Source organism: Stegastes partitus, unplaced genomic scaffold, assembly GCF_000690725.1.
Source record: "Stegastes partitus isolate 25-593 unplaced genomic scaffold, Stegastes_partitus-1.0.2 Scaffold1142, whole genome shotgun sequence".
Taxonomy (NCBI): domain Eukaryota; kingdom Metazoa; phylum Chordata; class Actinopteri; family Pomacentridae; genus Stegastes; species Stegastes partitus.
This window is the reverse complement of record NW_007578873.1, coordinates 45,102-68,998: the sequence shown is the minus strand read 5'-3', so window position 1 is coordinate 68,998 and position 23,897 is coordinate 45,102. Positions and strand designations below refer to the sequence as shown.

The 23,897-nt window shown below is 42.5% G+C and overlaps 3 protein-coding genes across 5 annotated transcripts; 1 reads left to right on the top strand and 2 right to left on the bottom strand.

Moving 5' to 3' along the window:
• Positions 1-31: 31 nt before the first annotated feature.
• Positions 32-12,949, bottom strand: LOC103368296 (PH and SEC7 domain-containing protein 4). Of its 3 annotated transcripts, XM_008296626.1 has the most exons (17): positions 12,864-12,949; positions 12,593-12,656; positions 10,102-10,802; positions 9,692-9,773; positions 9,157-9,496; positions 6,861-7,874; positions 5,339-5,419; positions 5,114-5,226; positions 4,957-5,015; positions 4,743-4,832; positions 4,605-4,648; positions 4,342-4,514; positions 2,871-2,941; positions 2,644-2,789; positions 2,418-2,562; positions 980-1,126; positions 32-892 (listed from the first exon to the last, which is right to left on the bottom strand). In XM_008296626.1, the coding sequence occupies exons 3-17, from the start codon at positions 10,627-10,629 to the stop codon at positions 605-607; spliced, it is 3,321 nt and encodes a 1,106-aa protein (XP_008294848.1). In that variant the 5' UTR covers positions 10,630-10,802; positions 12,593-12,656; positions 12,864-12,949; the 3' UTR covers positions 32-604. The 3 variants fall into 3 exon arrangements, with proteins under 3 accessions (XP_008294848.1, XP_008294846.1, XP_008294847.1); XM_008296624.1 differs by lacking the exon at positions 12,864-12,949 and having other exon boundaries at positions 12,593-12,790; XM_008296625.1 differs by lacking the exons at positions 12,593-12,656; positions 12,864-12,949 and adding an exon at positions 11,186-11,343.
• Positions 12,950-14,276: 1,327 nt separating this feature from the next.
• Positions 14,277-20,022, top strand: LOC103368295 (zinc finger protein 383). Its single transcript, XM_008296623.1, has 2 exons — positions 14,277-14,502; positions 15,856-20,022. Exons 1-2 carry the CDS (start codon positions 14,304-14,306, stop codon positions 17,499-17,501), a joined length of 1,845 nt encoding a protein of 614 aa, XP_008294845.1. The 5' UTR covers positions 14,277-14,303; the 3' UTR covers positions 17,502-20,022.
• A 2,164-nt stretch (positions 20,023-22,186) lies between these two features.
• On the bottom strand, positions 22,187-23,194 carry hcar2 (hydroxycarboxylic acid receptor 2-). The gene has a single exon (XM_008296632.1). The coding sequence runs from the start codon at positions 23,192-23,194 to the stop codon at positions 22,304-22,306; it is 891 nt and encodes a 296-aa protein (XP_008294854.1). The 3' UTR covers positions 22,187-22,303.
• Between the last annotated feature and the right edge of the window lie 703 nt (positions 23,195-23,897).

The window sequence follows — 23,897 nt, the reverse complement described above, 5'->3', positions numbered from 1 at the left end:
GCATTCTCACCATCACTAGTCTTACAATATGGAATAATCTACATGGGCAACGTTTTATTTTTAAAAAGAATCCTTCATTTAAACAAAGTGTGTAACACTTCAGAGGCATTTATGCCAACAAACATTTTAAACGCAATATAAAGAATAACAAAAGTGCAAATAGGATTTTTTTGAAAGAGAAAACTGTCAGAGCCTATCTTTGCCTTGACTGTCATCAGAGACGTCCTGTACTACAGCATCCTCTTGTGGTTTACATGTTAAAGGCACATTTTCACACAAAGTCCAGCATTGTAAATGTTTAAACTATTCTGCCTACTAAAAAAAAGACCAAAATGTTTTAGCAAAACTAAATAAATTAGGTCCGTACATGTTACTTCACTCAACAAACGGATCAGGGTGCCCCCTCTGTCCAGAGAGAGTTTGAGGGTTACGGTTTTTCCCTGAGGCGGATTTTCGTAAAAGTGCACAAGATCAAAATTCTGAAAAACGCTAAAACAAAAACAGTAACATTCTGAGGTGGTTCACAGATGTGACTTTGGTATTTCTCTGCTTCTACAAAAAGCTGCCAGCAGAAATCAGAAGGCCACAAACTGCTCCTCCTGCCTCAGGCCTCTTTGTTCAATCGAGGGATGATGACCCTGCGGTAAGTCCGTCTCTCAGAGATGTTGCGTCTGACTTTGACCACCGTCGGAGTAGGCACCTCCAGCTCCAGAGAAGGGCTGGAGTAAGACTTTTTCAGCGCCCCTTCCTCCTCTTCCTCCTCGCCCACAGAGTCTGCACACACGGCTTTATCAAACAGGTTCAGGTCTGCGGTGGTCAACTCGCTGTCGCCAGACTTCTTCATGCTCTTCCAGGCCTCCAGCACCTGGATGTAGCTCTCGTAGCGACAAACCTGTGGAGGGTTTGAACAGACACACAGTCAACTGTCTGTCTTTTTATACTCATTTAAACACTCTCTCACTCACAGCTCTTTCATTACCTCGTGCTGCAGGTACTCTGATCTGACACGATGCTCCTCCAGATCTTTGGATTTGGCTTTCCTGCCCTCTGGTGGGTTCTCCTGCTGGTACGACAGGTCCGCCCTAAAGGACTCCAGCATTCCTGAATGAGACTTCAGCTGATGTTCCTGCACAGGGAGAAGGACAGAGGAACAGATTACGGGTGGTCTGATATGAGGTTTTTGTTCAGGGCCTACATACAAAATACTAACATATATTTGCAATAAAAATGACAATTTTGGTGTCAAAATTCAATTCAGAATAACAAATGTCTTTGAAATGCCTCTGTTAGTAATATATTTTTTTACAGATCTTTAATTTAAAATAAAACTTCCCAACATTCATCTTTTAGTTTTGAGACGCTTGACTCTTGAAGTGTAACCAATCAGACAGTGCTGTGGGTGGGACAAAACTCAAGATCACAGGTTGGTGACTACAGATAGGAGGGGACAGCAGCTTTAGAGGTAAATTAACACATACCTTAAATAACTAATTTTATCAGAAATCAGTGATGGAAAACAAAACTACCGATAGTTAAATATATACCAATAGTCAGTCAACCCCTTGCAAAGATAAAAGGTTTCATATAAATACCCTTTTTTCCAAAGCCTTTGAGAAACAAACAGTAAGAACAGAAGGAAAATATTTTGCAGAAGCAAATTAGCTTCAGCTGTATGTCTGATGCTTATCTGTATGTTACACAATATACATCTGCATGGTGCCTGTTAAAAAAATATGTTGATCCTCCTGACATGTTCAGAAAGATTTGACTTAATTTTGTTTGAATGCAAAGTAAGACCATGTAACTTTTGAAGGAAAAGTAATTATAAAAGCTAGATGATGAGAAATTAAACCGTTTGGCTGCTGCACTTGGTCTGGTAAAACCAGTAGCTTAGACGCTTATGTTAGTTAACTCTCACTTTAATGAGATAAAATATTTGTTATGGTCATATGATATGATCAGAACATTTTTATGAAATTAATGTGTAAAGCTGTATTCTATGCTAGCCTGTAAAAACAACCATTTTTGCTGTATTGTGTTTTTGAGGTTTCTGATGTTAGATGCAGTGAGATACAGAAACTAAGTTCAAGCCTATAATATGTTGAGTAAGAGTTTTTAATTCGGAATAAAAAGCATTTCTAGAGCAGCACATAGAATGTAGTTTTTTGGTATCCATTGTTAAAGTCTGACACCTCAGAGGGGACAGTGCAGCTCGGATTGTTGTAAAATTGTAGGAATCAAATCTGTGGTCTTCTCAATTGTTTAATATGTATTTTGAGCGGAAAAACCCCCCCAACAAAACACTAAAAATAACACATCCCAAAAAGGTATAAAACAGAAACATTTCAGTACAAAACCTGGAAAAATGACTCATCATTATAAATAAATCAGTGCCACCAACAAAGGGAGGTGCGTACCAGAGTGTTAGCAGACTGCGAGGCGGGGAGGATCGGTCGGCAGAACCTCCTCTGAGAGCCGACAGCGGCGGGGAACGGAGGCGACGAGTGAAGAGCTGAGACCAAGTTGATGCGGCTGATCCACGAATTCATCTCCACTTTGGACCTGAGAGGAAAACAAATACATGCTCTGACGCCGACGGCTGAGCTTCTTAGCACAAACACACACACACAGTCTGACACTTACGAGGCCTGAAAGAGAAAAACCCTCCAGTCGGCCGTCTGCAGGCGAAAGACGTGCGGCTTCTTGATGTAATCGGCCGCCTGCTCAGCCAGAGAGTGATGCACGCTCACCACTTCCTCGTTAGTCGGCTGATCCCTCCGATAATCGTCCTGAAAATCAAAGAAATGTATTTACAATCACAGAAGAGACAAAAGAAAAACATTTAGATAATTAAACCAGGAGGCACTGACCTTCTGTAAGTAAAGGACCATTCCCTTCAGCACACCGTAGAAAGTCTTCCAGCCTCGTTTCCCCCAAGGAGCTGCCACAGAAACATTCAGCAGATACACTAAGATCAGCTACTGTTGGCTCATTTTCAACTCCAAGGGGCAGTCAGAAGTAGAGAAAAGGTAAAACTGTCTTTTGTGCAGTATAACAAAGCTTTAACAACATAAATAATAATAACATAAAAATATAAAGTTGCATTTTTTGGATTATTTATTTCACCAAAATTAAAAAACCTACAGTCAACATATAGAATATGTCTCTGAGTGCTGCCAGGTGTTAAGAATAGTAGCTTAAAGTGGCAACTCAACATATTATGGATATTTTACCACTTTTTTAATACAAATTCTTTGTTTTTACAGTTTCTGGTTCTGATAAATGGTGAAATTTTTTATTTTGTATTTTTTAAAGAGATCTGGTTGCTGAGGCGCAAAGGGTTAAAAAATAAATCTCACTACGCTGCTGTCTTATTTGCATCCTCATTTTGACCTGTAGGAGGCATAAGCTGTCTATGATAAGAGGTTAAACACCTCCTGACTTCAGATAATTGACTGGAGTGATAACAAATGTCTAAACAATATCCGTAAAAATTCAAAATAATTTCACTCAATTTTCAAAACTAAGTCCACATCTTTAAAACAAAAACAATGGGTGAATTCATTTCTGTTTTTACAGTAATAAATTCTTCTAATTTTCTGTTGCGAGCTGCCTAAATTTTGCAAGACACACCCTGAATTTCAGAAACCATCCTCAGCTCACCTTAACCCTATTCAGGACTTGTGGGGTCTTTTGGACCCCAGGCCATTTGGTTTAGGTGACAAGTATTGTTTTTATATATATGTAAAAAGAGGGACATTTGTCAGGCATTTGGAACCAAAAATACGTCAACTTATCATAGTATAAAAGTCTATAATGAACACCAACAAATATTCTGCACATATTCTTTTTTGGGGTCCAATTGACCCCGAAAGATCTTCTATGTATGGAAACATGAAGTCCTGAATAGGGTAAATTTATCTTTCTGCACATAACATACTGACTGACCGACACCAAACTCCATCTGGCATAGTATCTAATGTTTGTGTCTAAATAATACCGACAACAGTGACACTCATCAGTGCATCCGTTTGTGTTTCCAGAGCCGCTACAGGAGCAGGACACTGAACATTGTCTGGGACTCCTCACACCCTCTCCATAAACTGCTTGAACTGCTGCCATCAGGCAAACGTTTCTGGAGCATTAAAGGAAGAACCTCCAGAATGATGAACAGCTTCATTCCACAAACCATCAGAATGCTGAACTGCTGATCCAGATATGCAAACACTTCTGTATTTAAATTACTTTAAGGTTTTGAATCCTGTAGAAACACTCTCTCATCTTGCCTGTACTACTGTGTATATACAGCAAAATGACAATAAACTTTTGCGCCTCACTCACTGCGTTTGCCGTCGATGTCGGCGTGGAGCTTTCTCTGGAGGAAACCCTGCTTGACCACAGAGGCCGTTTTGTCGTGAGGAACGTCCTGGAAGGGGTTCGCTTTCGATCGCAGCGGCGCATCTTCGCCTGCGTCTTCATCCAGCAGCACGGAGTTCTTTAGCTCCTCCTCATCACTTCAACACACAGTCGAAGAACACGGTTATACATGTGAATCAAGGATTGGTGAGAAAGAACAGGTGGCGTTTATATATCAGTCCACTTACACAGCCCATTCCAGGGGTTCACTCTTTATGGAATTGTAAAGACTCTGCAGAGCACATGGAAAAAAAGGTTAAGCTTTCAAGATGTTAGCTTTCTTTCTGTGTTTTATTAATAGAAATATGTGTGGCAGGCAGTATTACTTTAAGCAGATCCTTGCTGAAGTTTTCTCCTTCATTCATCCCATCCAGGTTGGACACAAACTTGGAAGACGACATGGATTTCCCCACATGCTGTTGAAACACACAAAACATGTGTCTAAATGGCTCATAGATTTTTCAAACTACAAAACGCCACGTCAAGGCAAAATGTACAATATCATTAATCATTTATTTCACAGTTGTAAATGTCTCTCACCTGTCCATGCAAGTCAGTATTGAGAAGCATCAAAGCACATGTCAGAGCCAACACGGAGCCTGGAGATGAAATAAAGAGTGATGACAGATGAATGTGCTACATGTGGGTTCTCACTGCTGTATCACCCAATACAGCAAAATCAAGTAAAAAGCCTGACCTGAAGAGGAGAAGGAGTCGGGGTTGCACTGTTGGAAGCGGCAGGAGAAATGCTGCAGCACGCGCTCTCTCTCCTGGGTCTCTCCGATCAGCACCACCACCTTCAGGAAGGATCTGAGAAAGAGGAATCGAAAGGAAATCAAAAGTTTAACGAGATGTTTTCATGAGCGTGTTTTGTCAGAGATGTCAGTGCATGCAAGCCGAGCTCCTCCTCTTTAATTGTCACCTCAGGGCATGATCCAGAGATTGGCCAGTGAAGTCAAAGAATTTGAGGTATTCCTCTCCAACAGCCCGACTGAAGTCATTACTAAGGAGAGAGAAAAAACAATTGATGATGTCCGATTGTCTCTCAATATGCTGGTATCTACAATAGCACAATATTCTGGGAATGATCACTAGTGTTTTAATGCAGCATTTAATCTGAAAAAGAAGGATGTGATGTTCTTGAAGGCCAAGAATTTAGAGAAGCTCATTTACCTCAACTCATGCTGTCAGAAAAAAGTCCATAAATTCGCATTAATTAACTAAAAATGTAACTTTTAAGACAAGTACAAGATATTTTAAATCTGTAGCACCCTATTAAAGTAATCATGAGGAAAATTCCAGCTGGCTTGTGCACAAATTAAAGAAAATCTTGTGTCTGCTGACCTCTGGTGGTTTAATTTCTCAGCTTGGTAACCAAAATAACTGGATGCTACACCTGCTTTAATACATTATATGCTTTTTGCTCCTAGTTTGTATCATAGATTTTCCGTTGTTATTGACTGACTTATTTTCTGACATTTAAAAAAGCACCTCCTAAGCCTCCCAGCACGAGCAGCACTCCCTACGACAAGTCAAACGATCTCTTTCCAGAATGTATTTGGTTTTAAAACCATTTTTGGAAGGCTGCCATGTATGTCAGTGAAGAGGCCGCCTGCTACTGCTGTGACTATCACGGGTGTAGCATTCGTTGTGCTTCATTCCTGTTGCATTAAATTTGGTATCGCTGTAATTGAGATTGTAAAGGCTGATTCAATAATTGATGTTGGTATTATTCGTGGTTATGAGGCTTTTAATTACTCTAATTCTTCCAAGTGTCTCTTCCTGATAGAGCCCAAAGTTGTTCGTTTTGGCCTCACAGTTATGGAGCTGATGTTTTCTCAGATATAACTTTTATTTAAAAGCTTGTAACTTGAGGGAATCGTGTAAATCTTGCGACTTTAACATATGTCACAGGATGTAATAAATACGTAATAAAGGCGTTTATGAAGAAAAGAGCCTCAGCTGACATTTAAGATCGTTCATATTGTACAGATTATGATGATTTAAGATTTTAGGGGCAAATAATTTGATAAAATCTTGAAATATTCAATGATACAGAAAATACTGCAGTGAATTCGTTTGTCATTATTTTATGAATTTTAGGAAGTTTGAAGATTTGTTTGTGAACGATGTGTGGACTCTTCTATAGTGTGAAAATGTATTTATTCACTCTGATTTTGGCTCATTTGAATTTATAGTTTTGTAAGATATAATTTGTGAGTATAAGATAACACTAAAATGTAATTAACTGTTTTTATGAGCCAGCTCTATGACTGTGTGTACTTCAGTGAAGCCATGCTTGGCATTTACAAGCCCCCACATCTGCACCTGGAAACTCCCTACAGCAGCTCTTGTCCTTTGCAGCTGCATTGCTAATAACACCATCAGCCTTCAGCTCCAAAGAGGGAAGATTAAAATGAATATATATCTGCGTGTGTGCTTACTCTTTGTCTACGTGCTTCACCACGTCCGCACGCTGAATCCCGTCCAAGTTAAACAGCCGTTCGGCGAGGCGGCGGGCCGCCTCTCTGTCCACCTCCCCTCCGTTCATGTGAAGTACAGCTGTGTCCGGGTGCTTGGGCTGCTCTCCGTTTGCCACGACTGTTTGAACATCTCCATCCTCGGGACCCCCCACGTCTTCAGCCTGATCCGGCGTCTCAGCCTGTTTGTCCACCTGGTTTAGCCGGGCCTCCTCTGTCTGCTGTGTGACCTCAGTCTCAGGAGACAGCTGCTCTGTTACTTCTGACTCATTTGTCTCGTCTGATAGCACGAGCTGCTCGGAGGCTGCTGCCTGAGACGAGTCGCTCGTTTGCAGCGACTGCTCATTCTGCTCCGATGGCTCCGTCTGTTCTCGCTGCTCCGCCGCTCCGGGGTCTTCGGCCTCTGCACAAACTGCCTGCTCCGACTGAGCGGACTCCTCTGGCTGCTCTGCATTTTCAGGCTGGGTTGATTGGTCTGTCAGTTTCATCTCTGGTGACTGGTCAGGGTCTTCCGAGTGCTGCGCCTCTGTTTGATGCGACTCCTCTGCTGGGATCTGCTCAGGCTTTTCCGCCATCTCAAGCTGCTCAGGCTCGGAGGGTTCAGGTAGTGGAACCTCTCCGTCCTGTGAAATTGTTTGGTCACAGTCTAAACAGTTTGTCTCCTCTGGTTTTTCAGCCTCCTCTAGGGTCTCTTGTGGGTTTTCTATCCTCTCCGCCTCCTGTATCGATGCTTCTTCACCGTTGTCTGCAGCCTCTGACTGTTCAGGGACCATGTCCTCACCTACATCTTCACACATTTCTGGCTTTTCACTCTCAACTTTTAGATTTTGAAGTAACTGTTCCACTATCGTAATGTCCTCTTCAGCTTCTGAGTGCAGGTTTTCCTCCAAAGGCTCTGGCTGTTGCAGATCAATTAGCTTATCTGGGTCTATGGTTATTCCAGTGTCCTCAGTTTGCAGTGGCTCTGCAGGTTCCTCCCTACAAAGTGTGGATGACATATGCAATATAGTTAATGGTAAACCAGCACAAAACACTGTGACACGATTAACATGTTGAAAGCATCCGCAGATTGCAAATGTTATGAACTCAACCCTGATTTTCAGTCAGAAAAGTTTCTTTAAGGCTGGCTTTGAATCAACATTTTTACAGATGTGGGTAAAGTTTTCATCCAAACATTTAGTGTCTCAATGTGCCTTCAGCCAGCTTTTCTGATTTTAAATTAAATGAGTTAAGAACGATCACTTCAGGGACATAGTTAGAACAAAAAAAGATGTCTTCCATGTAATATATTCAGTTTGTTTTGGTGTTAGATGACAAAAAAAACTAAATATTATGAATGTAACAAGCGGACGACATTTAAAAGTAGCTTTCAGAGGTAACAGCAATGTGTCCAGCTTTCTAATATTCTCTCACCAGTTTAGAGAACAGGTAAGGTTTAATCATTCAATTAGAACATTTTTGGCAAACTCATAGCTGCGTTATCAAATTGTTCCATTGATTAATGAAACAATAAAGAAAAATCATTGTGAGCAAGCTTCCCACACAATGTCCTCGTAAATAAATTACACACTGACATCAGACAATGATGTGTTCAGAGATTAGTCTTTTTAGACATCATCAGACCCCGCCCTACTGTGTTGCTGTCTTAACAGCTGATTTAATTAACTAATTCTGTAAATGGTGTAAATTGTAATGCAGTGGTTTGCCTTTACAAAGTAGAAGCCAGCATTAGACTAATTTTAGCAATCACAAGGAAATACCAGACTTCCACGTAAACTACAGCCAAGTAATTGAGGGTTTAAGCCTGTTTCATTCTAAGCCTTTTGGTGTAAACAATGGTTTGACTTGAATTTTTATAATCTATACTCAAACAGTTAGCTGTACTGTGTCACCTGTGTCGAAAGCAAAACATTTCTAACTTTGTTTACATGTTAAGAACAATGTAAGGATTTATTTTTAATGGCTGTCATACGTTTAGTATTGCTCCAATACATCAAAATCAATTTAAAATCTGTCCCAGGTTCCCTTTTAGAGAATGGGTGAATCATTATTGATTCAAGGTCGGCCATGATCAAAAGCTTGATGCTGATTTAACATCAAACATACTGAGTGCTTTCAATTTGGTTTTAATTTAAGGCATCAGTGTAGATTCCTCATTTCTGCCTGAAAGTATTTCACTGTTCATTGATCATAGTCTGCTCTCTGGTTTTGCTGTTAATACACACTTCCTGTTCCCTTTTCTGCAGTCAGTGATACTCACACATGCCCCACACAAGTGACAGTTTCTGCCTCTTCACTTTCTTCACTGCAGGACACATTAGTCACACTCTGCTCTTCTTCGACCCCGCCGCCCTCCTCGTTCTCTCCCTCAATCTCGACACCATTTGTTGAAATTTGTTCTTCCTCAGAGTTTCCCAGTCCTGTCAGCAGAACAGCGGGCTCCTCCCGTTCCTCTTCTAGTTTCACAACTACAAAACTGTCCGCCTCATCTTGCGAGCCTTGAATCTCCTCAACAATGTCAATTAAGTCCTGAGGTTCGGCAGGATCGGATGTTTCAGAGTGTCCCTCCTCTTCTTCTGAGTCTGTCCTCAGTAGGATTTCTGCAGAATTTAGCAGAAATGGGTGCAGTTAGATATGAAGTCACTTCTTAAAAATATATAATTAAGCAGGCAATTATTATTGCAACAACTCCAGAGACAGAGAATCGTGAATATGTGTTTTTAAACTAAACAACACAAGTAAAAACCTATGCTCTTTAACACCTGATTGAAGCTGTCACTATGACTGACACATACCGTCATTGCTGTCAAACAGCTCATGGGCTGAGTCTTCCTTTTCCTGTGTCTTCGGTTCTTGCACATCTGCTGCATCACATGGCTAGAAATTGCAACACAGGCCGTCAAACATGAGACAAAAACTTGTGATTGCCAGTGGGTTCATGAGTAGGCAGCTGCACTCTGAGCCTCATCTGACCAACATTATGTTTGCTCTATTCCTCCCACCACGGCTCAACCTACTACAGCAACACAGACGAGTTTATGAAAAAGCCCTAAAGACTGAGGAACGCTCAGTGAAGGGAGGGTCCATGACACAGGAAACTGTATCTAAAGGTGTAAATACACATTCAGAAACTGAGAAAATTCCAAATAACAGCAGTGTGAGAACATAACACCGTTTTTAATGTATCCTTAAATTAAGCACATACCTCAGATCCGTTTCCTGTCCACTCAACATCGGAATTCAGATGCTGTGAATCAAACTCATCTGGTTCCTCTGTGTCCTCATGGTTGAAAAGCTCAGCATTAATGTCTTGAGGCTGGTGAAGCGGCGAGGAGGTGGCGTCTAGATCCGTCACAACCTCGGAGTCCAGCTGATTGGCCGAGCCGCTGTCAGTCATGAGTAACGGCGTCTCAGTGGAGGGATCGGGCATGTTCCACTGCACTGTGGCGAAGGACAGCCGAGGACTGTTGCAGGTGATGGGGCAAACCGGCCATATTATCTGCTCCCATTGTTCTGCCTCTTCAGGGGACTTGTGTTCTGCCTTTGGGGAGAGACTGAGCTGATCCGGCCCATATTCCTGGTTCAGTTGCACCTCAGTCTCGTCCCACACAACGGTCTCCTCTTCTCCATTGATGCTCTGAGGATCTAAAGCGGTCCACGAGTCTTGTAGAAGCTGCTGAAGGACAGAATCTGTGATATCCGGCAGAGAGGCGCACAAGGTTTCCTCCTCCATTAGCGCCGTGCAGTCAATTCAGCTGTCAGCGTCTTTGTGGGTTTTGGTGAAAGATGCTGCAGCTGCAAACGTCGTGTAGCTACAAAACGTCCTCTGCTGCTGGATGTAGAGTGATCATAATTTGTCAAGGTTCCATCTGTGGAAGATTTCGAAGCATGTTGCCATTCACAGATCTGCGAGAAAAGAAATAAACATCAAAAAATATATTCACCAACCTCCTCCAGTCTGAAGCAACATAAAAAGTTCATTCTTCGAATTTTGGGTCAGACGCGTTGGCTGGAAGTGTGTTATGTTGTATAATAATAAAATTGTTTTTAATCCTCATGGCTTGCTTGAATGCAGAATTAAAAATACTTTTGGGGAACCACCCAGAGCACATCTGATTAGCGGGTAGACAAACAAACCATTCATAACCCTTGAGGCTGTGTTTGGTTGTAGAGTAATTGTGGTAATTCAACAGTGCATACTTTGTAAAGTTGCTCAATGCTTTTTAAATTATTTGTACGAAAGGGTTCATCACAAACTACCAAAAGCAGCATTTTAAAATCACACTCACCACCTGCATGTCAACATAATCCGCCTGTTTTTTAGCCCATCCTGCTCATTTGTTAACTCTCTCAACGTTTTGACTGCAGCTGTGCAGTGCAACACACTTTAAGCGAAATGTCACAAAAGCACCATTTCCTGACCACAGAAAATCAGCCGAGCAAGTGTGCAAGAGAGAGAGACGGAGGAAAAGAGAGATAGAGGTGTATAGTGTGGATGAAGAATCAAGGTGGTGGGTGGGGCTGAAGGGGTGCTTCTGGTGAACGGTTCAACCGTCTGTGTCCTGTGTTTATCGTTTTATCGCCCCGTTACACCCCGACCCTGGTTGCTGGACAAAACAGTGTTAAACAAGGGACTGAGCTTGAATTCACCGCATGTTGTCAACACAAACAAAGGCTCATAACACCAAGGCCAGCATCAACAAAACATCACCCGTGTTTTCACTGTTGCGAGAGATAAATGCGGCTAAAATATCACACCGCCTCACATCCTATTCTTATTCGCCTACTTCATCTATCGCTTCCTCACTTTGGCACAGGTTTTTTTTCTCTAAAACTCTCTGTCTATCTTCATTATTCTATTCGCGTCATGTAACCAACATCCGGGACAGACCTTGACCACATTTCCTGTGTGGGTGCTAACTTCTCAGTTCCTGTCAGGGTGCAGCAAGTGCTACAGTATGAGACTAGACAAAGAATAGCGAAGAGAATCATCTCTAAATGAATCATATTTCGTCTGAAAGCCAAATTTTGGAGAGACACCACAACACCTACATTGTTTTGGGGGCAGAAATGTCTCTCTGGAGATTTTCAAGTGATGAATTTACAGTATGATAAAATTAATTTCACAATATTCAGAAGCATTTGAGCATTACATGGTTGTGATTTCAATCTTGATTCAGTCCTGATTCTTGATAAAGCCTTGAGCACATCACATAACAACATGGTGCGATGCTATCTGTGGTACCACTGTTGATTATAAAAACAGTAGCATAAATGCTTAGTCAATTGAAGATTTCCAGAGAGGAACATTTCTTGCACTAAAGAAGGAAAAAAACAAGAATGAAACATGATAATTTCAACCAAACATAATAGTACTTGGACATAGCTGCAGCCTTGAATACCAACAGTGCATAGGAAGTTTAAACAGCACATTACAGGTTCAAGAGGATGCCCAGCACAATATAAAGGAGAAGTATTTAAACAAAAGTGCTCTAGAAGGCAAAATAAAAGAGGAACACAGCCACAGTGGGTAAGGCGAAAGTGGTGACAGGATAAATGAGTATGCGTAATAATAGAATTTGTTTACAGAGGATAAAAACTGCAAAAACAGTGAACATGGCACAGGCATCAATTTAGGCAAGGAACCAAACAAACAATCTCAGGAGGAATCTTTTCGACTCTGAAGCATGACTTACCCCCTCCAGGCTCTTTACAGCAACATCATATGATCGGCCAGCTTGTGAGGCTTTAAGTCCGGTCCTGCGGGAGGGAGAGGCGCACTGCTGTGTTACACTGGGTTTATACTGACATCAAAGAGCTGTGCATTCACAGACACTTTCAGCCAACATACACACAGAAGCGTACAAGCAACCCCGAGCTGATTGTGTTTGAACCTTGCAGCGCACGACAAGCGAGCCTCACATCCGCTCTAAGCCAGGTAGCTTTATAGTCTCTAGTGTCGCGTACAGATGCATACGAGTCACAAGTCCTAGTCTGGACCGGGTTTTTCTCTTTCTTCTTCTTCGTGCTTCCTGTCCATTCCGGATAGATGAAGCTCAGAATTGTGTCTCCTCGTGTCCTGTTTGCCTTTCAGCAGCAAATTAAAAGTGAGCTGGACGGGGAAAGCTGCTGAGTGGCAACGGGGAGGAAAAAAAGGTACACTGCGATTGGCAGATGACTCAGGAGCTCAGACACCTGAGAGGCCTCAGCCCACGCCCACAGCCCTGTAGGCATGCAAGCACACACACGCGCACACATACATACATACACACACACACACACACACACACCACACACACACACACACAGGTCAGGTGAGGGGAGTGGCTCAGTTTCATTCCTGCAGATGACACCAGGAACGATGTGGTAAAACCAGAAGGTGTCTACAGTCCAGGGAATGTGCACAAGTCATTAGCTGTACCTCTTTAATTTGATTTACTGGCATGTTGTCAGCTGTAAGCAGAAAAGCCTGTTTAACACATGCAAGACATTTCTGAAGGCTTACTAACAAAAGCAAGACAGCATTTTTATTTTTGAGAGGTTTACCCTGTTGTTTTTTTTGAATATTTAATTAATTTTTAATAATTAAAGTGACATATTTGTCGTTTTGTAGTTAATACGACAAGCTATAGAAAAAAATAGAATTACTAAATATTACTATAATTATTAACTCTAGTTTTATTAGAATTTAGCACAAGTACCATCAGTCATACACCGAGCACTGTAAGAAATAGTAACGTTAGCACTTTGTTAGCACTAAGCTATGGCATACTGGCACATTAGCTGGCAGTAAAAGTCTAGCGATAGAACTCGTTAGTCTAATTAGTAATATTATGTATTTAACAGTTTACGGTTAATTTCTAAGTTAAACTGCGTATCATTAGCAGTACCGTTGTTAGCTTTAGCCTGGACGTAATGAAACATTGTAATACGTCATGAACGTGATTAGCATTAAGATTACCGTTGGTATCAAAATATTAGCATTACCTAGCGTTTATGTGAACGTCCTTGCAGCTGTGGGGGATTAGTTGCTAGTGGTTGCAGTAGCTCATTTAGCAGCAGTGGTACTAACAGTGTTAGTAGTAGAAAACCAGTGATTCTATGGCGTTAGTTTGCCGTTTTCGTGTAGTTAGTTTGACACAATTTACCACCGTGGTCGTTTGTGTAAACTGTCACACTGAGCTGCGGCTAATTGAAAAGTTGCCCTCCGCGCCACTAGCGGCGCTGCGGAGCCGCGAGACGACACAAACGGCTCCTCGTTACGTCACTTTCGTGCGACCGTCTGTGCTTTGTTTGTTCCGCACACGGCAGCAGAGCCGCCGCACACACCCACTTTTTTTCCGGGGACTTTCAACCGTGTTCAAACCATCTGCTGAGTTGTTCGCTGTCGCAGCCGCTCGGTCCGACATGGCCAAGCCGAGCGATCTGAAGATCTTCCTGGAGTCTTCTCTGAATGAGATCTTTAAAGCGACAGTGAGCGACATCCTGGACTCAGTGGACCGAACTCTGTCCGAGTACCAGGGCACCATACAGAGGCTAGAGTCCGAAAACGAGGGCCTGAGGCGGCTGCTGCTCGAACAGAAGAGCACAGATTCGGCTCCAAGAGGTACGATGAGGGAGGTTTGTCCCTGCAGCTGCCAGCGCGGCTCCATGCAGCCACTGACCTTTAGTTCACAGTCAGCACATTGTGTCTGCACGTGTTTGTTTACCTGCGACAGTGTGAGCAGCAGATGGCTGTACTACGAAGCGAGATTAGTGGGTTAGTGAGGTATGTCGAGTCAGAGTTTTCAGTGTCATGACAGTGGCTCTCTTTTTACCTGGCTAGATCCCCATGGTAACTGATGCTGTGGAGCTAGCCTGGTGGGAAGCAGGTTAAGTGTGTGTCCCTTTAACCAGATCGTTTCCTGACTATTATTTATGAGTGACACAGATTCTCAGCTGAGGAAATGTGTTTTATCTGCGAACTTGCTGATTTGTACGTTAGTAATATCACTGTCTGGCACACTGTATGCATCACGTTGCCATGGGAACCTACATGTAATTAGTTGGTAGGTACTAAAATCACATAAATATGTTTTTCTGTTTGGCTCTGATTTGCTGTCAAGTCTGTTTATTCTGCTGGTACTCCAGCTGATAGAACACAGATTAGAAAATGGATTATTCTACTGGTATTCATTACAGAGAATATTCAATCGATAACTTTAATTTCGTTTTGTTTTGGCCAAAAATTAACATGATATCCTGCATTTGGGACACTGTCAAACCTAAATGCACTTCAGTGGGGATCCTGTGCCTTGTTTATGAGGCCGTTGGCAGATGGAAGGAAACTGTTCTTGTGGCGTGAGGTTCTGGTCCCGATGAACCGAAGCCTCCTGCCAGACGGGAGTGATTGAAACAGTTTGTGTCCAGGGTAGGAGGGGTCAGCCACAATTTTACCTGCACACCTTAGAGTCCTGGAGACGTGCAGGTCCTGGAGAGAAGGCAGATTGCAGCCAATCACCTTCTCAGCCGAGCGGATGATACACTGCAGTCTGGCCTTGTCTTTGGCAATTAGACATTAGACAACTAATTCATTCATTAAGTAAATAGTCAATAGAAAAAATAAAATAGTTGTTAGTTGCAGCTGTACAGTTAATCATAATACATGTGTACCTGAATATGTAAATGTAACATTAACAAGCCAAGAGACATTTTCATAATCTAGGGCTCGATCACACTTTGTCATGTAATGCATGATGTAGAATTTGTATTTAAAATTGCTGAGATGTTGTAAAGATTAAATATGATGGTAGTAGGACAGTGTTGTGTTTAGATCTGCCCCCAAGTGGGATCAAATCCGTTGATTTTATTCTCTATATTTGTTTTATAATACTACAATAGCATAATCACACATTCAAGCTATAATCTAAATCACACTCTGTATCTTTTCATTCATTGTTTTGTGCTTGAACTTTCGCAGATTTATGTGAACAAGATGCTGCTGATTCCAAGATTTCAGCTCCAGAGTGGAACAATGGTCCCATCAGCTCCACCAAGAGTACGTTCAAGATGTCCATATGCAGCAGCGACAAGAAGAGTTCCAGGAGGAAGAATAAAGGCAGGGTGAGGGAGAGCATATCCCCTCCCTCGTTTTTTCTGCAGAATAGTGAGATAGTAGGACAACCATGTGTGAACACATCCGAACTAGGTGTTCCCACAAAAACCTTAGTATCTGTAAAAGTAGAGCCTGAACTGGATGAAATCGGTGCTATCGATCTCTCTCAGCCGTCAACGCTTCTCAATCTGACAATGAGACCGATAAAGAATGAGAGCTCGGGGGTCAGTTGTGCCGGTCGTGATGCTTACACGGGTTTGCTGCCATCTTCAGGCCATGAAGAAGACTCTGGAGGCAGTGACGGTGATGTTAAAGTCACCATCGTTTCTGACAGCTACATGCAGGACGGACAATTCATTAAGGCAGAGGAAGAGGAGCAGAATGGGGTGGTGCCGTACGGTGATGGTGACAGTTTCTCGAAGCAAGTGTTGAAGTATGACTTGAAATATTACCCAGAATCAGAGATGGATCCTGGTGGAGCGAGTAGACAGGACGCGGAGCCAGAAGTCGCTCCGCTCAAGGAAAACGATTCACCTGCTGTTTCTGCAGATGAGTTTTTAGAAATTCGTGACAACTTTTTGCGCTGTCCCATCTGTCCAAAAACATTTAGCCGAGCGACCTCACTCAACATCCACCTCAAGACGCACACCGGTGGGAAGGCTCACAGCTGCAGCTATTGTGGTAAATGCTTTGGCCGGTCTGATCTCCTGAAATCCCACAAGCGTACGCACACCGGAGAGAGACCCTATAGCTGCAACATCTGCACTAAAACATACGCCCATCCCAGTCAGCTCAGGATACATAAACGCGTCCACACTGGAGAGAAGCCGTATTCTTGCTCGCACTGTGGGAAGCGCTTCAACGAACACAACCAGCTCAAGGTCCACTTGCGGACCCACACTGGGGAGAGACCGTACAGCTGCCAGGAGTGTGGGAAAACATTCAGCAACGCAGGAAACCTGCGCATACATGAGAGGATTCACACTGGTGAGAAGCCCTATTGCTGTGCGCAGTGCGGGAAAAGGTTCAACGGCTTGGGTGACCTCAAAACACATTATAGGATTCACACTGGAGAGCGGCCGTACAGCTGCGAGCTCTGTAAAAAGACCTTCAGCCAGGCGGGCCACCTCACCATACACATGAGAATGCACACAGGAGAAAGACCGTACAGCTGCGATGAGTGCGGCAAGAAGTTCACGGTCGCCAGCAGCCTGAAGCTGCACCAGAGGACTCACACAGGAGAGAAGGAGTACAGCTGCTCGTACTGCAACAAGAGCTTCAGCAGGTCCGGTCACCTGAAGCGACACGAGCTGGTCCACACCAAAGAAAAGGTCTTCCTCTGTAGCCAGTGTGGAAAAACCTACACAGACCAGAGTTCGCTTAAGAAGCACCTGAAGATGCACGCAGCAAAGGAGCAGAAGGCTCAGAGCGAAGGCAGCATCGGTGAGGCGGAAACAAACGAAGTACGACCTTCAGCCTCAGAGACACTTTCAGACACTGATAGAAATTAGAACCAAATTGCTGGAGGTGAGCACTGTATGTGACTTTACAACATAATCTTCAATCAAGGTTCACTTTTTAGCTTTTTTTTTGAGCTTTCAAGCACATCTTGCTGCTAATATCAGCATGTAGAGTTTGATTATTTGTCGAGGAGGTGCATCAGGTGTCACCATGTGTATCACCTCACATGCAGCAGCTATAGTGAACACAGTGAGACAGGAGGGACGCTGGTCAGGAGACTGAATAAACTCAAGTATTCAGAGCCAAGAGGTTGAAGGATTATCAGATGCCACAACACTACACACATATAACACTATGCTTTACTTTCGAGCCACAGTGACATTCACTCTAGCGTCAGCTCTGTGTAAATAATGCAGCATTCGGATCCGTTTCAGTGGAACCAGCAGGGATGCAAATTCAGAGAGCTACAGCAAACAACCCAGGGTTCTCCAGCAAAAAAATAATTAAACCAAGCTTAACGTTTCCTGTAACACAACAACATGCAGGCATTCCTGGCAGATCACTTTCTATTGTGAACATGACATTTGTTGTGCACACCTGTCAGTTGTTGCAACAAAAGATAAAGTAGTTGCTGCTGTCATAATTTTCCAACGTGAATATTCAAAAGCTGTGGAAGCTGAGAATCCTTTAAACACATTCATTTGTTATTCAAACTACTTAGTGCAACTTATTCTATGTCACACCGATACTTGAAGCCAGTGGTTTCCTATGTAGGCAACTTGCTGCAGGATTTAGTTCCACTGTTGTACTGGACATTTTTAACAGCATTTCTTTACATAAATACAAGATATTAACTGTATTTTCATGTTACATTTTGAAACGTAGCAGAAGAAAATACATCTAAACATCTTTTTTTTTTTTCATTAAAAATAAATCTCTATTTATCCTGATAGATTTAAGAAGCTTACAGTTGCTAGTTGTCATAGTTAAATATTGCATCTTCTGGCACTCAGGTTAACCAGATGTGTAATATTTATACAGTTGCACATTTTTACACACTTGCCGTTCTGCTTCTGCACACTCGGTTTGAAGTGGAATCTATTTTCTGGCCGTTCACAAGACCTGAGCTTCTCCTCATGCCATTATTTAATAGTTTTCTAAGTGCACTGAGGTACATTTCACACAGAATGGTTTCCCTTCCAGCCGGCCAGACCGTTGTCACCCCCTCATCTTTGCTGCCTTCTTGTCCATCTCCACTGCTGCTATCGACCGACTTTTTCATACCTTAGATCCATCTTTACCCTTTTTCTAAAACCTCATTATTGTCCCCTCCACTTGCTTGGCCACCAGTTTCCTCTTCATGCTCAGATGTCACCCACATCACAGGGCAAACAGTTCTTCCAATACTGATGTAAACCTGCTCAAATTGAAGGTGAAATGTGGCACTTTAGCAAAGTATCTGTTATTTTATTTCAAAGTGAAGATGCTGAAGCACAGGACTCCAGCTGTCTCTCACCTGCAGTAAAAACTGTCACTCACAGAGGCCTATTGAGCCGACACGACACTGTACACTATGCAGGGCTTCTTTGGTTTGAACAAAGTTTGGAAATCCCAGCTCGTTGAAAGCTCCAAAAAAGCTAGAAAGTGAACCTTGAGTTAATTTTTTTTTTTTAAACTACTCTTCCTGAGACGAGAATATAGTTTTTTGACTGAAAACCGTTTGTGACGTTTGTGGTACAGTGCAATACACTGTTGTCTCGTCTTTGCTGTGATTTAGTAACTCCAAATATTTAGCAATATGGTATGATTCCTTATTTGATTTGGATTGAAAAACTCTGATATTCCTTCTTTCTCACCAAACAGTGGCAGAGATACGGGACCTTAAAACAGCAGTTACTCTTTTGAAAGTTGCAATGTTTGCTGAAATGTTTTATAAGAAATAACAAATCATTGGAAGTTAATTTGTGTGCTCACTGTTCTGTCAAGTTAAAGACACTGAATCCCAGGTTTGTGTTGAAACCTTTGACCTCCTTCTGAAAAAAGTCCCACATTTAGTACAAAAAAATAACAGTTGTTTAGGATTAAGACGCCTCTACACACATTTACAAACCTAATATATAATTAACTTGATTAATATAATGCTGTATATAGCTTTAAGTATACAGTTAGCAGTCTGATCCATTGAACTGACAAGAATGTATTTGTGTTATAATGTTAGTGGAAATAATACTACTGCAGACAGTATTGATCGACCCGCTTTCAGATTGTGAATTAATAACTGTTTTGTAAGCTGATCTCTAACAGTGTGACGCTTCTAGAGAATTTTATTTTTAGTTTGTTCACTGTAATCGCCTGGAGATGTGTCTCTTGAGAAGTTTATCGGCTGACACCCACACAGGAGGACGACTTCATGTTTAGGAGGATAGGGCTTCTGTTTGTTGTGGCAACTGGTTGGTATTTAGCGAAGATGTAGCAATGTACAGTATTTACTGAGTTTTTGCTACTAGCAGTTTATTGTGACTTCACTTGTGTGTGATTTGTGTCTAAATTAAAGAGAAGCAATAACCAAAATAGTTTTTTTTGTGTCTTATTTATAGATATATTTAATTTGAAATGAAAGACAGTGTGCTGGGGAAATTCAATGCTCACTAAAACATGCAAAGACATTCAAACACACGTCATGTTTTCGTTACACATTCAGACAGTCTGTAACAGTCTATAATATTCTATACCAGGGGTGTCCCATCCTGGTCCTCGAGGGCCACAATCCTGCATGTTTTAGAGGTTTCCCTCTTCCAACACACCTGATTCAAATGATCAGGATCGTTAACAGGCTTCTACAGAGCTTGATGATGAGCTGATCATTTGAATCAGGTGTGTTGGAAGAGGGAAACATCTAAAACATGCAGGATTGTGGCCCTCGAGGACCAGGATTGGACACCCTATACAGTGGGTTCAGTTCATTGACTTGTTGCATGCTTTGTCGTGCTATAGATTTAATTTTAATTAGTAAAACTCCCATTTTATTACAAAATGACAAAGTGAAAGTATGATTGTAGAAGTTGATTTTTTTTTTTTGTTAATTAAAATAAATCTCTTTTAAAAAAATGTCTCTTTTGCCAAAGCCCTTTGCGGTGCTTTGTTCTGATGCTTTATTAAAGTTCACTTTGTGTTGAAGATTAATTTGTGTATAACAACCTGCTTGGAATTTGCCAGTTGGAACTAAAAGCATTCGTATGAAGAGAAAAAATTCTCTGAGATAGAAATATACCCTTTGGGCAGCTCCAGGCACTGTGTATTTACCCCAGGGACTGCTCATCAGCTGCTAATCTATATGGTAAAGCATGGTGGTGGCAGCATCATGCTATATGTGTGTTTCTTAGCAGCAGGGACAAGGAGACTGGTCGGAACAGATGATGTCCACGGTTCACCTTTCAGCACAACACCTGCTCCAAGTGTAAAGCCAGGACTATGCTGAAGGGGCTTCAGGTCAAGTCTACCCACTAAAATCCGTTTTTAAGCCCTACAGAACATTTGTGGAGAGACCTGAAGATGGCAGGTCAAAGATGGTCCTTATCCAATCTGATGAGAAACCTGCCAAACACAGGTGTGCCAAGCTTGTTACCCAAGAAGAGTTGAATCTTTGTTTTCTGCTACATGTTCTTCTATAAAGTCTAAACACATTTGTATATGAGAGATATACAAATGTTGGTCTTTTTCTTTTGAGATAATGGTGCTGTGACAACGAGAATGACATGAAATAGATTTATGACCAGTTACTGCTACTTTGTGTTGAAAGCAGCCAGCTGAACTGGTTTGGGCTTCTGATATTTGGATGCCTGCTGGGTGTCTTCCTTTGGAAGTATTTCATCTAACTGGAAGGAGACCCAGGGCAGGACCTAGAGCTTGCTGGAGGGATTAAATATCTTTTCTGGCCTGGAAGTGCCTTGGGATCCCCCGGGAGGAACTGGAAAACGTTGCTGTAGAGAGAAAGAGAGGCATTGGGAATGCCCTGCTTAGCATGTTTCCAATGAGACCTGACTCTGGATAAGAGTGAGTAAAGTGGATGGATGGATTGATGGATGGATGGTCCATCATACTGAGAGTGCAGAAGCTTGAGCCTGAAATATGTAGTATATTGCTGAAAGGCACTTTAGAGGGTCAGTCAATCCAAATTACAGAGGCATTTTCTCACCTACACCACATAAATAGCTGTGGTTTTATTTGCCCTTTCATTGACTGAGTTCCACAGTAGTATGGAGGTTAATGAAATGTTCTATGTTGTGTTTAAGACAGACAACAACAACAAAAAAAATCATTAGTCTGAATAGAAGAAACACAAGAAAGATGTTAGATGATTTCATGAGGTCTGTGTCTTTGTTAGAAAGAAGATCAACCACAAACTGTCCACTGAGAGGTCTGTGGATTTTCTTGTGTAGCCACAACATTATCTACGGTGACATTTCTCAGTACTTCAAGCCGCAATATTTTAAGCTGTGACTAAATAGTTTCGGTTTTAGTCATCATTAGCATCATGTCCTCTGAGAAACAAGAAATGAAAAGTGCACATCAGAGTTTCCCAGAGCCCAGGGAAGGTTTGTTTATGCCTTGTTTTTAAAATGTTTATCTCTATATCTTATCTGTATTCTATTTAAAGTTTGCACAGAACTCTAATTTTGTAGTCTCAGATGTTAGGAACCACTGCACAATCCATGTTTTATTAACCGGCATTTTCAACATTCAATCAAGCAAAACAATAACAGCTTATTCTCTTATATTTTACAACAACAGTACATTCTTTAAAGCAGCTCTTGCAGGGAATAAATAAAAATAATTCAACATGCATGCACCCCTACAGGTTTGGTGAAACGCTGGTCTGGCAGCAGCAGAGGCTCCATGACAGCTTCTCCTTGGACAGATAGAGCATCGGCTGAATGGTGCTGCTGAAGTCCATCAAGCCAAAGGCGAGGTAGTGAATATAGCAGCGAAACACATCGGGAGAGAAGTATTCTTGGAAGGGGAACAGTGCAACAGGCGGGAAGTAGTTGAACACGATGATGGCCAGGATAATGAGGACCATCTTGAAGGCTCTCTTCTTCACGGGGTGCATCTCGTCCCTGCCGGGCCCCGACTGCCTCAGCGCCCAGAGAATCATGATGTTGCAGAACACCATGAAGGCGAACGCTGCCAGGATCATCGCCGTGAAGACCTTCTCGAAGTTGTAAATGTTGCCCACGCATTTAGCAGCAGCGTAGGCCAGAGTGATCACCCAAACCACAATGGCCAGGACCGCCCTGTGCTGGCGGTCCTTGAGCTCGGTGAAGGTGATGGGGTGAACCACGGCCATGTAGCGGTCCAGGCAGATGCAGGAGAGGAAGAGTGGCGAGGAGTCTTTCATGCCGTAGAAGAAGCGCAGGACGTACCAGGTGCTGCTGGTGGTCAGGAAGACTATGTTGGCCAACTCCAGGGGAGGGATGAGACAGAAGAGCACATCTAAAACGGCCAGATGAAGGATGAAGATGTCTGAGGTGGAGGAGTCGCCCTTGTTTTTGTGGATGAGCCACAGCACCATGAGGTTGGCCGGGATGCCCAGGAACATGTTGGTGAACTGCAGGGCGAGATACCAGATGAGGACGGCGGGCATGTCTTTGCAATTCTCGTACACCGTCTTCTCAGGGACGGTGTAGTTGAGAGGTCTGTGAGAGATGAAGACCAGAGAGGAGTTGGCGTACAACATGCCCATGACCGCCGGCTGGGTCAGAGTGGAAAGCGAAGCGTTCCGGGGTACAAAAGCCCGATCTGTCAAAAACACACATCAAGACCAGCTGTTAGAGACCACGTACAGGACAAACAATAACACCAGTAATACACAGACCATTCCTAATACATGAATCATGGGCAATGGAAAGTGATCCCACACATTTAGAATTCTTATGCCACAACACCAAATTTGACTCTAGAGTAATATTCTTTCATATTTTACTCATATACTTGGTATTTTACGCTGTCATTAGACAGTTCCTCTGGACTAAAGCGGTATCCACAGACTCAAACCAGACATGATTAAGCACTAACATTTGTCATTCAAATACCTGTGTCTTAATTTGCTTATGGTACGCTTACGGTGCTTCAAATTAAAGAGCCTGAGAAGGAAAAATCCTTATTTTCTCTGGTGAGGGGTGAGAAGTAGATATGACTTCCCCTAATGTGGACAGTAGGTATAAATGTTGGGACACATTAGTAGAAAGATAGAACATTTTTCAATTCAGAAATTAAGCTGGTCGATGCAGTCACACTGTAATCGTCTATTTATCCATCCATCCATCCATCCATTATCTATACACCGCTCAATCCTCACTAGGGTCACGGGGGGCTGGAGTCTATCCCAGCTGACTCAGGGTGAAGGCAGGGGACACCCTGGACAGGTCACCAGTCTATCACAGGGC